General features: G+C 40.0%; 1 protein-coding gene across 1 annotated transcript; it reads left to right on the forward strand.

Moving 5' to 3' along the window:
- The first annotated feature begins 5,357 nt into the window (after positions 1-5,357).
- LOC307036179 (C-type lectin domain family 6 member A-like) lies at positions 5,358-8,925 on the forward strand. Its single transcript, XM_079676255.1, has 6 exons — positions 5,358-5,791; positions 6,273-6,395; positions 6,469-6,558; positions 6,790-6,882; positions 7,783-7,910; positions 8,124-8,925. Exons 2-6 carry the CDS (start codon positions 6,326-6,328, stop codon positions 8,193-8,195), a joined length of 453 nt encoding a protein of 150 aa, XP_079532381.1. The 5' UTR covers positions 5,358-5,791; positions 6,273-6,325; the 3' UTR covers positions 8,196-8,925.
- The last annotated feature ends 5,481 nt before the right edge of the window (positions 8,926-14,406 follow it).

Genomic DNA, 14,406 nt, shown 5'->3' on the forward strand with positions numbered 1-14,406 from the left:
CCAATTCAAACCCAATGGTGGCACTAAAGTAAAATTCAGGGGTTCCCCAAAGTCAGTAGTCATTACTGGCATGGTCTAATATTAAAGATTGAAATATAGAAATGATCATAAAAAATTATAGTTACTTTATTGTTCTTTATGTTTTTTAAGTACAGCTCTAGTTATATAAATAATGGCCTGTGAATGAGCAGACTGCTATCACGCATGTTTGGAGCTAACAGTTATCAGATATAACATTCAAATGATGTGTTTGCATATAGTTAGGAAGGCCGGAGCAGCGCAACAATAGAACAACCCAGAGGCTAAAACTGACAATACATCTGTTCTCTTTGGATGAGATAAACTCTGTCAAAATACCACATTAAATAAGTAAAAGCCCTGCATTGAAAGGATTACATAAACAACATTTTGTTATTAGAATCGTGAAAATGTACTCAAAGTATAAAAATTAAAAGGGTTCTCAATGCACAAAAGTGGCTTCTTGAATCTTTTTGTTTTGATATAATTTGAAGAACCAGCACGTTATCGTGGTGGAGAGGTTTGTGTGCCCCAATGAACCTGGGGGCTGTGTCATCTGGGACCTTGTGTTCCTGGTAGGGTCTACCATGGCAACTTGGTCTCAGGCAAGGATTGGTTGAAAGACCTCATGAAAGACGACACAAGAAGTGAGGATACCCGGCCCGGAGGAAGCCCGGGGTCCCCTTCTGGAGCGTCTGGTGGCCGGGCTTGCCACGGAGCCCGGCCGGGCACAGCCCGAAAAGGCAACGTGGGCAACACCTCCGCTTCTCCGTCCCGCGGGCCCACCACCTACGGGAAACAGCGATGGGGTCAGGTGCGCTGCCAGAAGGGTGGAAGTGAAAGCAGAGGGTCTTGACGGACCAGGCCCGGGCGGCAGAAGCTGGCTTTGGGGACGTTGAGCGTAACCTCTCTGGGGGGGAAGGAGTCGGAGCTTGTGCGGGAGGTGGAGCGTTACCAGTTGGATCTGGTGGGGCTCACCTCTACGCACAGCGTCAGCTCTGGAACCTTACTTCTGGATAGGTGTTGGACTTTATTCTTCTCCTGAGTTGCCCAAGGTGTGAGGCGCCGGGTGGATGTGGGGATACTCACCAGCCCCCAGTTGGGTTACGCTTTGTTGGAGTTTACCCCAGTGGACGAGAGGGTCGCCTCCCTACGCCTGCGGGTTATGGGGGGGAAAACTCTAAATGTTGTGTGTGCTTATGCACCCAACAGCAGTTCAGAGTATTCGGCCTTCTTGGAGGCCCTGAAAAGAGTCCTGTATGGGGCTCCTGAAGGGGACTCCTTAGTCTTGCTGGGAGACTTCAAAGCACATGTGGGCAATGATGGAGACAAGTGGAGGGGCGTGATTGGGAGGAACGGCCCCCCTGATCTGAACCGGAGCGGTGGTTTGTTTCTGGACTTCTGTGCTAGTCATGGATTGGCCATAACAAACACCATGTTCGAACATAAGGATTCTCATAAGTGTACGTGGTACCAGAGCACCCTAGGCAGAAGGTCCATGATCGATTTTGTTATCGTATCATCGGACCTGAGGTCGTATGTTTTGGACACTCGGGTAAAGAGAGGGGCGGAGTTGTCAACTGATCACCATCTGGTGGTGAGTTGGGTCGAGTGGCGGGGGAAGCCTCTGGATAGATCTGCTAAGCCCAAACGTGTAGTGCGGGTGAACTGGGATCGTCTGGAGGAGTCTCAAGTCCAGGAGGCCTTCAACTCACACCTCCGGAGGAGCTTTTCAGGCATCCCTGTGGAGGCTGGGGACATTGAACCAGAGTGGGCGGTGTTCAAAGCCTCTTTTGCCGAAGCCGTGGCAGGGAGCTGTGGTCTCAAGGTCTTATGTAACTCAAGGGGCGGTAACCCTCCAACCTACTGGTGGACACCGGGGGTCAGGGAAGCCGTCCGACTGAAGAAGGTGGCCTTCCGGGATATGTTATCCCGGGGGAGTCCCGAGGCAGTTGCAAAACACAGACAGGCTATTTTTTCCATCACTAGAGCCACATAACTGGCATAACTAAATATTAAAGATAATGCAATAGAAGTAAAAATGAATAGTCACTCTATTGTCCCTCGACTGCACATGCTTTTGCTTCAGTCTGAACCTCAAATTCAAACCCAATGGTGGCATTACAATAAAAATCAGGGGTTCCCCAAAGTCAGTAGTCATTACTGGCATGGGCTAATATTAAAGATTGAAATATAGAATTATAGGGAAAAAGAATAGTTGCTTTATTGTTCTTTATGTTTTTTGAGTACAGCTCTAGTTAGATAAATAACGGCATGTGAATGAGCAGACTGCTGTCACCCATGTTTGGAGCTAACAGTTATCAGATATAACATTCAAATGATGTGTTTAGTTTGCATATACTGTAGTTAGAAAGGCCGGAGCAGCGCAACAATAGAACAACCCCGAGGCTAAACCTGACAATACATCTGTTCTCTTTGGATGAGATAAACTGTAAAAATACCACATGAAATAAGTAAAAGCCCTGCATTGAAAGGATTACATAAGAGTCAATATCACCATATGGTGCATTTGAGACTTCCCCGTTTCCACAAAAAAATCTGAGATTTTCCATTGCATTTCATATTCATTGTATTAAGTTATGCTGTTAGAAATGGATGTCGGTCAAGCTCCCACAGTCTCAGCCTCCGTTGAGGAAAGACACAATGGTGGTAGTAATGTCACTGGAAACATCAGAGGGTTTTTATGGGATAGTTACCCCTTGATGAGAGGGTGGACAGCAAATGTCAAAAACACATGCAAAATGTTCAATATTATTATGAAAATAGAATATACAGGATCAAATGACTCGTTTGATCAAATAACTAGTTTAATTTTTTTTAATGTAGTATCATTTAACCACTTATTACACACACTGTAGTTAGCAGAGCAGTGTGTGGGACATGCCAACATCACGTACATCCAATGAAAAAACAAGGTATAAAATGAAGGAAACACATTTCAAGAGACTTATCATTGTACTGATGTGTGTAAATGTTTGGCTTTTTATAATAAGACCTCAGAGTTTCATTATTCTGCTACATTTTCATGATCACTGAGTGATTCTGATGGGGACACCAAAGTTACTTTAAAACAGAGGTGGGAGTAAGTCCTACATGTGCAAGTCATGAGCAAGTCTCAAGACTTAACCTACAAGTCTCAAGCAAGTCTCAAGTCACTGTGGTGAGAGTCAAGCAAGTGAAGTCAAGTCATTGCTCATGTCAAGCAAGTCACAAGTCAAGTCATACGAAATTCTGATGAATAACCCCAGTTTTCACATTTAATCAGTTAAAAATATTGTGGTTATGAAAAGTTAAGTTTTATTTTCAACATAAACAGCAATGGAGAGTGGGGCGCTGAAATGATGACCCTATAAGTTCTAAAAGGGCTCTAAAGTGATAACAGGAGTACAACACAAATATTTTACACCAACATGTTAAGCCTCCTGCCCTGGCTCCCTTTCAGCAGGGTCACAGCATTTCTCCTGTCTAAGGTGCTCCCATATGACACTGTCTCATTGTTTTCCTGTGTCTGTACACAAAGAAATATTGCATCAAAGCCAATACAACGGAATAGTGTGTACCAGGGTGCATGATATGTGTGTGTGTGTGTGTGTGTGTGTGTGTGTGTGTGTGTGTGTGTGTGTGTGTGTGTGTGTGTGTGTGTGTGTGTGTGTGTGTGTGTGTGTGTGTGTGTGTGTGTGTGTGTGTGTGTTTGTAGACAGTGCGACATTAAGATTAAGCGAATTTCTTTTATTTGGGAACACCCACATGTTCATGGTAATTTGATAACAAATGCCGTTGTCGCACAGACACAGACACACCGAACACACACACAGAGCAGAGCTGAGGACATCCCTGACCGGACATCTCCTTCATAAAACAATTAATATGGGGATTAATCGGGCAGTTCGATGTGTATAGAGGTGTGTGTGGTTAACACGTAGCAGCCTGCGGTCGCTCTTTAGCTGTTCTAATGAAAGTAAACACAGTGAAGGCGTTGCGTAAAAGGCACAGCTCTTTGCGCGTTGGTGCTGCACTTCTCAGAGGCGGAGTTACACGTCCCGCTGCCTCCTGCTGTAGAGATTTCATGAAGTGAATGAGAGTCCTAGTTCGAAATATATCTTAAATAATGTATGCACTGCCATTTCCCAACATAAACATAACAGTCTGCAATGAAACGGCTGTCTCTCTCCTGTGTGCTCCACTTCCTACTTGGCGCCCCGGTAACTTTCTCGTGCGAACGAGATACAGTATCTTTTGTTTTTTTCATTGCCCTTTTGGGGCTCCGTACAATACAAAAACAAATGCAAATATTAAATTTTTAAAAAGTAAATTCCTTTCGAGTCATCTGTCTCAAGTCAAGTCAAGTCTCAAGTCATGAATACCAAGTCAAGTCAAGCCTTTATATCAATGTTAGCAAGTCTCAAGTCCCCACCTCTGCTTGGTGATATTGACCCATAAATAACAAAAAATTGTATTAGAATCATGAAAATGTATTCAAAGTATACAAATTAAAAGGGTACTCAATGCACAAAAGTGGCTTCTTGAATCTTTTTGTTTTGATATAATTTGAAGAACCAGCACTTTATCATGGTGGAGAGGTTTGTGTGCCCCGATGAACCTGGGGGCAGGGGCGTACTGGCCATCTGTGTGTTCTGGAGAATCACAGAAGGGCCGTCGTCAGCGGGCCGTTGGCGGCCGGCTCGGTTCGCAGAAAGCCGGTGTTGTGCCGTAGGTTGAAGCCTTGCCGTAGATTGAAGCCCTGTTCGCGGGGACGCGCAAAGGTGACGTCATCGCCTGTATTGAGCGTTCGTCTAATTTAATAAGCTTTTGTCTCTCTTTTGAATGATATATTTCCCATAAGATTAAACAGCAAACGGCTGAATAAATAATGTTAATAATTATTAATAATATATAAATAAAGACATCTTGTATTTTAGTTACACCCACTATTGATTCATTTTGTCAACATTGGACCTTGACACCGTCCACATAGCTATAGTGAAATAATATAATAGAAAACATTAAGCCTCTTTGATTTAACAATCGGAGCTGATCTGAAACCTCTCTGCCATCTCATATAACACTAACTTCCTTATTTATCTTTGAATAATAATAACGTAAAAATAAAGACGACTATACTACGGTCCTTCTGTCCTGAGATTAGCTGTCAGCTCGGGACAGTGCAAACATGCCTATATGAAGTGCTACGTAATGAACGCAATAAAGCATACTCTCGTGGGGGCGCGCTCATGTGATTGGCCACAGTATTGAGTATGTAAGTCGCTTTGGATAAAAGCGGCTAACATGTAATGTAATGGACCTCATAGTTAGAACAAATTAAAAGTACGAATCGGGTCACCGTCAGGGGAGTCTCGAAAAACCCACGAATGCACACCGTCAAGCGATCCATGCACAGAAAGCGGGTTGTGTTTGCAGGTGCAGCGGTTTTAAATGGAAAACCAATGTGTGGATCAAAAATAGATACAACTTTTTTCTGTGTAAAACTTCTATTTACATACGAAGCGGAACACATGCGACACAACCCTCTGAACAACACAACCCTCTGATGCGTGTGTGGGTAGCTTGGCACGTTACTTCCCTGGAACCGTTGCTGCTTCCAGTGTTCCCTCCTGAAGTCTTTGATCACTACCCAGTCACCGGGCTTGAAGTGGTGTTGTGGCGCATCAGCTGGCTTCGGCAGTACGGCTTTCACCTGAGAGTGGATAGCTGAGAGGGAGACTGAAAGACGTATACAGAAGTTCAACAAAAGGTAACTTAAATTGTCTCAACTTTCAGAAACTAACATTACATTAACAGAATAATATTATTTGAATCTGTGCCAGTTCGTCTTGTGCCTTGTGCCATAAAGAGAGCCAGCTTTTCACGCCGACACATATTTGTAGCTGCTTCCACAATGATGACATGCTATTCTCTTTTTTATTAACCAGTAAAATAGATCTTTAGAGGATCAGAATATTTTGAATATTATTAATCTTCATGGCTTTGTAAGATGATATGTCTCTATTTAACACAATGGACATGATTATCACACTTGTTTCAGTCTTAAATCTCTATTGTCAATGTGCTTTGGCAATAGTATTTGTTTTAATATCGTTATATCAATAAAGTTAGTATTTCCTGATATTCTTCTTTTTTGTTGTTGATATAAAATGATGTGGGACTTCCTCAAAAAGATAAAGCATTTAAAAATTCAAACCAGCAACCACACTTTCCTCTGTCACATACTTCAGGATACTTGCTGCAGAGCTGACCTTCTAGGAAAGAGTTGGCATTCCCATGAGCAATGGAGGAAATCTATGCCAATATTGACGATGTCCGAAGCCTAAGCTCAAAATCATCAACAAAACAAGAAGGTAAGAGTGTCAGTCAGAGTGCACTGTGGATTCTGGATGTATTGTATTACTCCCTGGTTTTCTCTGTGTTCAGATCCCAGGAGAATTCTCGGAGCGTCTGTTCTCGGTCTGGGGCTGCTGAGTGTTTTCCTGCTGGCTGGACTCATCGGCCTCGTTGTCCACCGTGAGTCTTTATTTTAATACCTTTAATCATTTATCAAGTAACTGAACGTATAGTAGAATGTGACGAGTCATTAAAACCCTTGAAAACACGCAGAGGGAGGGAAGTTATCTTTTATCACATGCATCAACACAAGCAGTTGTTTGCATCTACAGGCCTATTTCTATTTCTATTATTCTTTACTTTCTCTTCGGGCAAAATCAGGAAATATTTGGTTTTGTCTCTTGATTTCAGACCTTGACGTGACTGAAGAGAGAGACCGACTGAAGGCCGTCTTCACCGAAAAGACCAGTGAGGTGTTCATGCTTCAGTGTTTGATTGACAAGAGTGAGTGGTATCATGTGGGGGGTTTTGCATAGTGTTTTGCATAGTGTTTTGCAAAGTGCATGTCTGACTATTGGTGCTTTCATAAAATAGTTACACAATGACACTTTTCATTAATTTCCACACGGCATCTATTGCACGTCTGCCCGTCCTGGGAGAGGGATCCCTCCTCTGTTGCTCTCCCTGAGGTTTCTCCCATGTTCCCCTTTAAACTGTGGGTTTTCTCTGGGAGTGTTTCCTTGTACGATGTGAGGGTCTAAGGACAGAGGGTGTCGTGTTGTCATACTGATATTCTGTACAAACTGTGAAGTCCACTGAGACAAATGTAACATTTGTGATATTGGGCTATATAAATAAACATTGATTGATTGATTAATGGTAATCAGGAATTCGTTTTTTACGACTTAGTTGTGAGGGATTTAATTTATAGTTTGTTTTATTTTTCTTCACCCACCATACACTTGTGTAGGCCACCGTATTTATATTTCTCTGTAAACTATGCTTATGGCCAGTTTCCTTGTCTAAATGACTTTTAATATAAGCAATAGGAAGAAGAACTTAGTGGTAGTTTGTCCCAGATATTTGCAGCATAATAATAATAATAATTTCCAGTCGGTCTAGTAGCTAACATAGAGATGTTTCCACTGTCTGTGTTTAAGTGGATGTCATTGAAGACGTTAACAAGATCAGTCTCAGTGCTGCGGTGCCTGACTAGATCACATCGAAACAGTTATTTAAATCCCAAAAAAAGAGAATTAGTTGTCTCTTTTGATGCCTCTAAAAATGCTTAATAAATACGTTTTTTTTTCCATTATTATTACAAAAGTGACATATAATGCACTCAAGAGTTCCATATTTCAGCTGTTAAAGCAGTAAATCAACAAGATCTTAAAACGTTTACAGACACAACGTGTCCTGATGGATGGAGGACATTTGGCTGTTCCTGTTATCTCCTCTCTACTGAGAAAGCTTCTACCAACAGCACAGCCAGCGGAGCAGATCTGGTGCTCGTAAGCGGTTCTGTAGAACAGGTATTGTGTGCTGCTTTAACACTTGTGATTGTATAACCCCCTGCTTTTATCAATCAATAATGTTTTTATTGTATACAGGAAATGTGTTTATCAGCTATAATGATTACGTCACAACAATGGTGTTAATTACATATTTCTGAGCTAGTAAAAAGCGAAAAGTTATCTGAATGTTGATGTCCATCCCAGTAAACTGCATTTTTAATTTGTGAACAGGTATTCATCACTAACATGATGAAGGAAAGCACTTGGATTGGAAAAATGGAAATTGGTGGCGTGTCTGGATAAAGCGTTGGTGTTTGGGTCAGGGAAGCACAGGTTCAAACCCCACTGCAGTCAGCATGTCGTTGTGTCCCTGGGAAAGACACTTCACACTTCACACTTAGATAAAAGCGTCTAACAAGTAACATGTAATGTAATGTAATGGGTGGATGGATCTCCACTGACCCTGAATCTGACGTAAGGCTTTAATTTGGTCTTAATTACAGACGCTGGTTTATGTTGTGAGCTTTCTAAATGTTTCACATGTTTCTGTAATGGGAGTTAACACAACACGCAGGGTGCATTTAAACATAGGGTGTCTGCCCCTTTCAGGGTATAAGAACATGGCTGTATTACTTATAGTTATTTGTATTTGATGTCCAATATTTTAGTTCATCTTGTTTTCCTGTAATGCCTGTTAGGTTTCGGGATGCAACACAGCCTGATAATGGAGGAGGGGATCCACAGTAGGGGGAAGAGGACTGTGCACACATCTCTATTTTCACCAATGGGTGGAACGACCAGTCCTGTAGGGACAATGTGAATTGGATCTGTGAGAAAGAAGCTTAACATTGGTGTCTGTTTGGATACTAAACATGCAATCATGCTTTTACAATTGAGTTTAAATCGAGTTATTTAAAACTATACAAAATGCCTGGTTTCATGAATAAGAATGACTTTGCTCGATTTGATAAATCACATTTATTTAGTGTTTTTGTTTAGGATTAATATCAGTAATAAATAAATAGTCATTTAATTCGTTTTTGCCAACTTTTGTTTGCCTCAATTCAATTAGTATTTGTATTAATCCTTTTCAAATCTTATGTAGCGTTCTTATGAACTGGAAAGTCAGAAAGCCTAACTGCTTCAATTTCAATAGATGGCTGGAGGACTTCCTAAACATCTTAAGTATGGAAGAAGCTGCTTTCTCCCTGTTATATTTGGTTATGCCAGACAACAGGCTTTGCGATAAGATAAGGGCTTTCCTGGACTCAAACCATCTCGGCTGCCAATAATAAATATAATAATATTAATAAATGAATATAAATAAAGAGAAATAAGCCATGAAGAAACAGAAAAATAATGGTAATAATATTTCAATTGAATGGGACATTTATTTATTTGACTATTTATCTATTTATTTATCTATTATAGATTTTTGGTTTTATAATAATAATGAGGAAACAATTAAGTATATCTATATTATGAAGCAGATATGCATACATAACATGTAACTGACACTGTAATCCCCCTACCCCCCCCCACCCTTCATGTTATTGTCCTGTTCTGTTTGTGATGTGTGTGAGCCGTGTCCTTGTCCTTATGTTTTTGCCTTTGAAAATGTCTAATAAAATATAAATGTTAAATCCTTTTACATAATAAATAAATTGTCATTTAATTAGTTTTTGCCAACTTTTGTTTGCCTCAATTCAATTAGTATTTGTATTAATCATTTTACACATCAACATAAAAACAGCTTATTAAAAACATCTGCTCATAAGCCCACAGTTCCTGAAAGTTATAATGTTGAAGGTGCCTTATTGAGCAGAATATGATCAAAATAAGAAAAACTGTCAAACATTATTGAATAATTCAGATGTATACAACAATGGTCTAACTTGTTCAAATATGTAAAATAGCCTGTGTGTTATACAGTATGTTTCCTAACAATGAGCTCTTGTGTCCATGTGAGTACAAATCTATTGCAGGTATTTAACATTCATAGGTACCAGCCACTTTGTGCATACTGTAAGAACTAGTGCTGTCAAATAATACAAAATGTATGTAGAAGAAGAACTGGGAGGGATGAAACCCTCTTTAATGGTTACACATGCAGAGCACACAGCACACACAGTGAAATGTGTTTTCTGCTTTTAACCCATCATAGTACCAGGAGTCTAGTACTAGGAGCAGTGGGCAGCTAGTGGGCAGCTAGTGGGCAGCTAGTGGGCAGCTAGTGGGCAGCTAGTGGGCAGCTAGTGGGCAGCTAGTGGGCAGCGCCCGGGGAGCAATGGGAATGAGGGGGGAAGGGGGGTGTCCGGTGCCTTGCTCAAGGGCACCACGGCAGGGCAGGAGGTGAACTGGGACCTCTCCAAGTCCACACTCCATATTTTAGGTCTGGTCGGGGACTTGAACCGGCGACCCTACAGCTCACAAGCCCCTACTGACTGAGCCAATGCCGGACATGTATGTTTCTCACAATAATATTCTGGGACTTTAACTGCAGGATTTGCTCATGTTTCATTTAAAAAGTCAAGTAAACTGCCTTTTATTTGAAGTTAATTACAGTACTTTAGAAAATGGACAAATTAGATATAGCTAGATCAGGAAATGGCAACTTTCTCTGGGCATGAATACAAAGATTAAAAAAAATTGACGAAACATGCATTGAACATTTGACCTTGGGAATAAAATTGGTGGGAAGTCAAAAATCCAAAGTACATTGTACTAGAAATTAGGGGTGGGGGAAAAATCGATACAGCATAGTATCGCGATACTTTGCGTGGCGATATTGTATCGATGCACGGACGCCAAGTATCGATATTTTATTATATAACTGTAGCATATCCCTCGGAAAGATGGTCATACACTTGACTTATGATTTCAAATGTATTGAAAACTCCAAAAACCAACGTAAGAGCTACACAAAGACACAAAACAACAAATACATATAAGCTACATCCATATGAGCATTACTTTAGAATACCGTTAAACAAGTGAACTTCAAATAGTTATTGAAGTTATAATAAATTATATAAACAAATTAAGACACACAACACATTTTTACATTAGAGTTAACACTAACCATGTGCCTCTTCGGGGGGGTGCTAATTAAATGTAAACTTTATCTTTTGATATCGCCGTTAATATCTGTACTTTATCTCCGTTCTTTTTCTCCATCAAGTTTTTGCTTTGGGAACAGTAACTTCCTGCTAATAGCGCAAAGTTGCCTTCAAAATAAAAGCATGTCTATATAAAACAGGAAGTGACGTTAAGACATGCATACAATTGCAATGAAAGCAACAAAAACAATGCCATCTCCTTTTCAGGTTCAAAGAACACAAATTAGGTTATTTACATAAACTATTCATATTGCAAATATATATTTTTTTAAAGGGAAGACGGACATGCATCTGAGCCATGGGATTTGCAATATCGCAAAAATATCGTATCGCAATATTTAACATATTGTAGAATCGCAATACTATTGTATAGTGGCTTAAGCATCGCAATAGTATCGTATCGTATCGTGGGGAGCCTGGTGATTCCTACCCCTAGAAATACATAAAGCTGCATTATTATGCTTTGGCCACATGAGGAAGCTGCGGATTGCTTGATTGGAATCAGAAGTAAAGGTCTGTGTTTCGATGCCCAGCCCATACAATTAACATGCTGTTGTGTTGATGTGTTATCGAACCCCACAAGCAATTGGCTTAAACCAAATGTGTGGGGATTTTGACAAATATGAACAAGTTAAACTTTAAACATCCATGACAAAAACACTTAATCAGCCAGCCTTATTTTTCTCAGCTGCAGCTCGGGGCCGGTCCGAGCACACACACACACACACACACACACACACACACACACACACACACACACACACACACACACACACACACACACACACACACACACACACACACACACACACACACACACACACACACACACACACACACACACACACACACACACACACACACACGCGCAGACCCCACACAGCAACCAAGAAACAACACCAGCAAGCCAGCTCACACTGTCCGCTCCTCGCAGCAGCGAGCCCCGCAACGTCCCGCCAACACGGCTCCAAGACCTCACGCAGCATTCTCATATGTTTGTCATTACTGGTGTCATTTTCTGGTTAAAAACGCCATTGTAACACATAATCACTGATGTTCCGCTGTAACGGTGGTGGACTCATCAGAACAGAGTTAGCGAGCTGACCAATCAGAGCACAGTGGGCTCATAGGGGGGGGGGGGGGGGGGGCAGGAGCTCTCAAAAGCCGTTTAGGACAGAGCGTGAATACACATACTATACAGAGATGCTGTATGAGAAACCAATGTGAGTTTGGAAAATTGCACAATTTAAATATATTCTAGTAGACCTCAACAATAGAATTATGATAAGTAGAAATGGCTATGACATGGGACCTTTAAATGAAGAGTTAACAAAAACTTTAAGCAACAAATAAATAAATACATGTTCATAAATCACAGAAAGTAAATAAAAAGCCTCTATTATGCAACTTTGAGGTCCTTTTAGTCAAATATTTGTTAATGTTAATACTACTTTATACGTCTACATCGCATCTTAACTTACTTTTCAGATCAATAATTTAGAAAAATAACAATATGTTGAGTTTATAAAATATGAAAATATGATGCATTGTTGCAGATTATACTGAAAATATAAAGTAATTAGGATTAGCATCACCTCTATCAGCCACAACATTAATTTTGTGTACACATAAATGCATCAATAATAAAACCAATTAAATATACAGGCTTATACAGAAATTCATTATTTATTTCACTGTTTTAAAATCACATAATCGCATACATTATATATACATTGGTTTGTTTTATTGCATTTCCTTTTTAATGACTTTAATGTAAATTTGTAAATAATGTATCGTCATGATGAAATGCTGTGTAATAACCACAGGCTATAAATAGAAAACGCACTCCGTCCCGCCCCCTTTCGTCTATCCGGCCCTCTGATTGGACGGCTCTCCTGTCAGTCTGAGCTCAGCCGATCAGTCGTATTTGGCTGACGTCACCTCGGATTTCCCCGCCACTCTCACTTCCCGTAAACTGAAGACAAAAACAACAATCATGAAGGCGGCTTTGAAGGCTGATATACAGCAGAAGCAGCTCATTGGCTGGCAGCAAACACAACCGCATTACTATTGGCCGGTTGTAGACAAAACAGCTTCTCATTGGTCTGTCGAAGATCAGTTCAGCTGGTAAGACCCGCCTCCAACAGATTACTCACACACAGAAACAGAACAGGTAGATAGACCCTGCAGGCTGACTTTGCTGTTATACAAGCTAAAAAATATATAGATATTAAACAATAGATAGACATATACAACAATTAAATACAGATATATGTATACAACACTTAAATACATTCTTTTATCAGTATTTTATCCCTGAAATATTGTAAATTCTTAAATAATAAAACGTTTTACAGATGATGTGATACCGTCAGATCAGAAACTTAAATTTCCTCAAACACATTCATCAACCCCTGAAATTATGTGATGCAATAAACCTTTTTTCTACTTATTTTGACATAGCTTTTTTTTATTGTACAAACATGCATTATTTTTCTGTGTGTGTGATCCCTTTTTCTACAGTAAATTTGATGTTACTATGTTTTGATTATTCATTGTATTTTCCCTTTATTTCTTTATTTGTTTTTTAAAAGTGTGTTCTTACAATAATTATGTTTAATGATGTCCTTTTTCGTAATCATGTCTCACATTAAAAGCATATTCAAAGGAGGATTCAAAGGCTTTATTGTCATATGCACAGTAGTGTAGTTATGGCGATGAAAATCTTAAGTCCCCGGGTCCTTCAACAATGCAACATATATAAAAAAAATTGTGCAAGAAAAAACTGAACAGTGACTCATGTGTGTAAGTAAATGCGTAGGCAGTAAAATATATATATGATAATCAGGGGTGTCCGAACTACGGCCCGGGGGGCAACTGCGGCCTGTGGTCCATTTTTTATTGGCCCGCAGCAGATTCTAAAAGTATAATGGAATATGGCCCACACCTGAAACTTGTGCTTGTCTTTTGTTGTATATTGTACACAGTATTCATGTGTTAATAACCCTAATATTCAGTAAATTAAAGGTGAAAACATTTTAAAACAAATCTAAGTCGATAAAAAAGCCCAATAACTTATTTGCATATCAAGCTTGAAATATATATTCTCCCTTATTACAAGCAATCTGAGGCTTCTGTTTTAAGGGATGAGCTGCCAACACTTTAATATAACACAATTAATTAAAACTACATTTGACCTACATTTTAGTTTGCTAACTTATGACCTTATGAGGCTATACACCTCACCTCTAGTGGTGTACCTTGAGTGGCCCAGCCCTTCGTATATTTTTCTGTATGTGGCCCTCAGTGGAAAAAATGTGGACACCAGGGAACAAGATAAACTAAAAACATAATGTAAAAAATAAATACTGTACAGTGGAATAAAATACTTTAAT

This window comes from Notothenia rossii, assembly GCF_949606895.1.
Source record: "Notothenia rossii genome assembly, chromosome: 4".
Classification (NCBI taxonomy): Eukaryota; Metazoa; Chordata; class Actinopteri; order Perciformes; family Nototheniidae; genus Notothenia; species Notothenia rossii.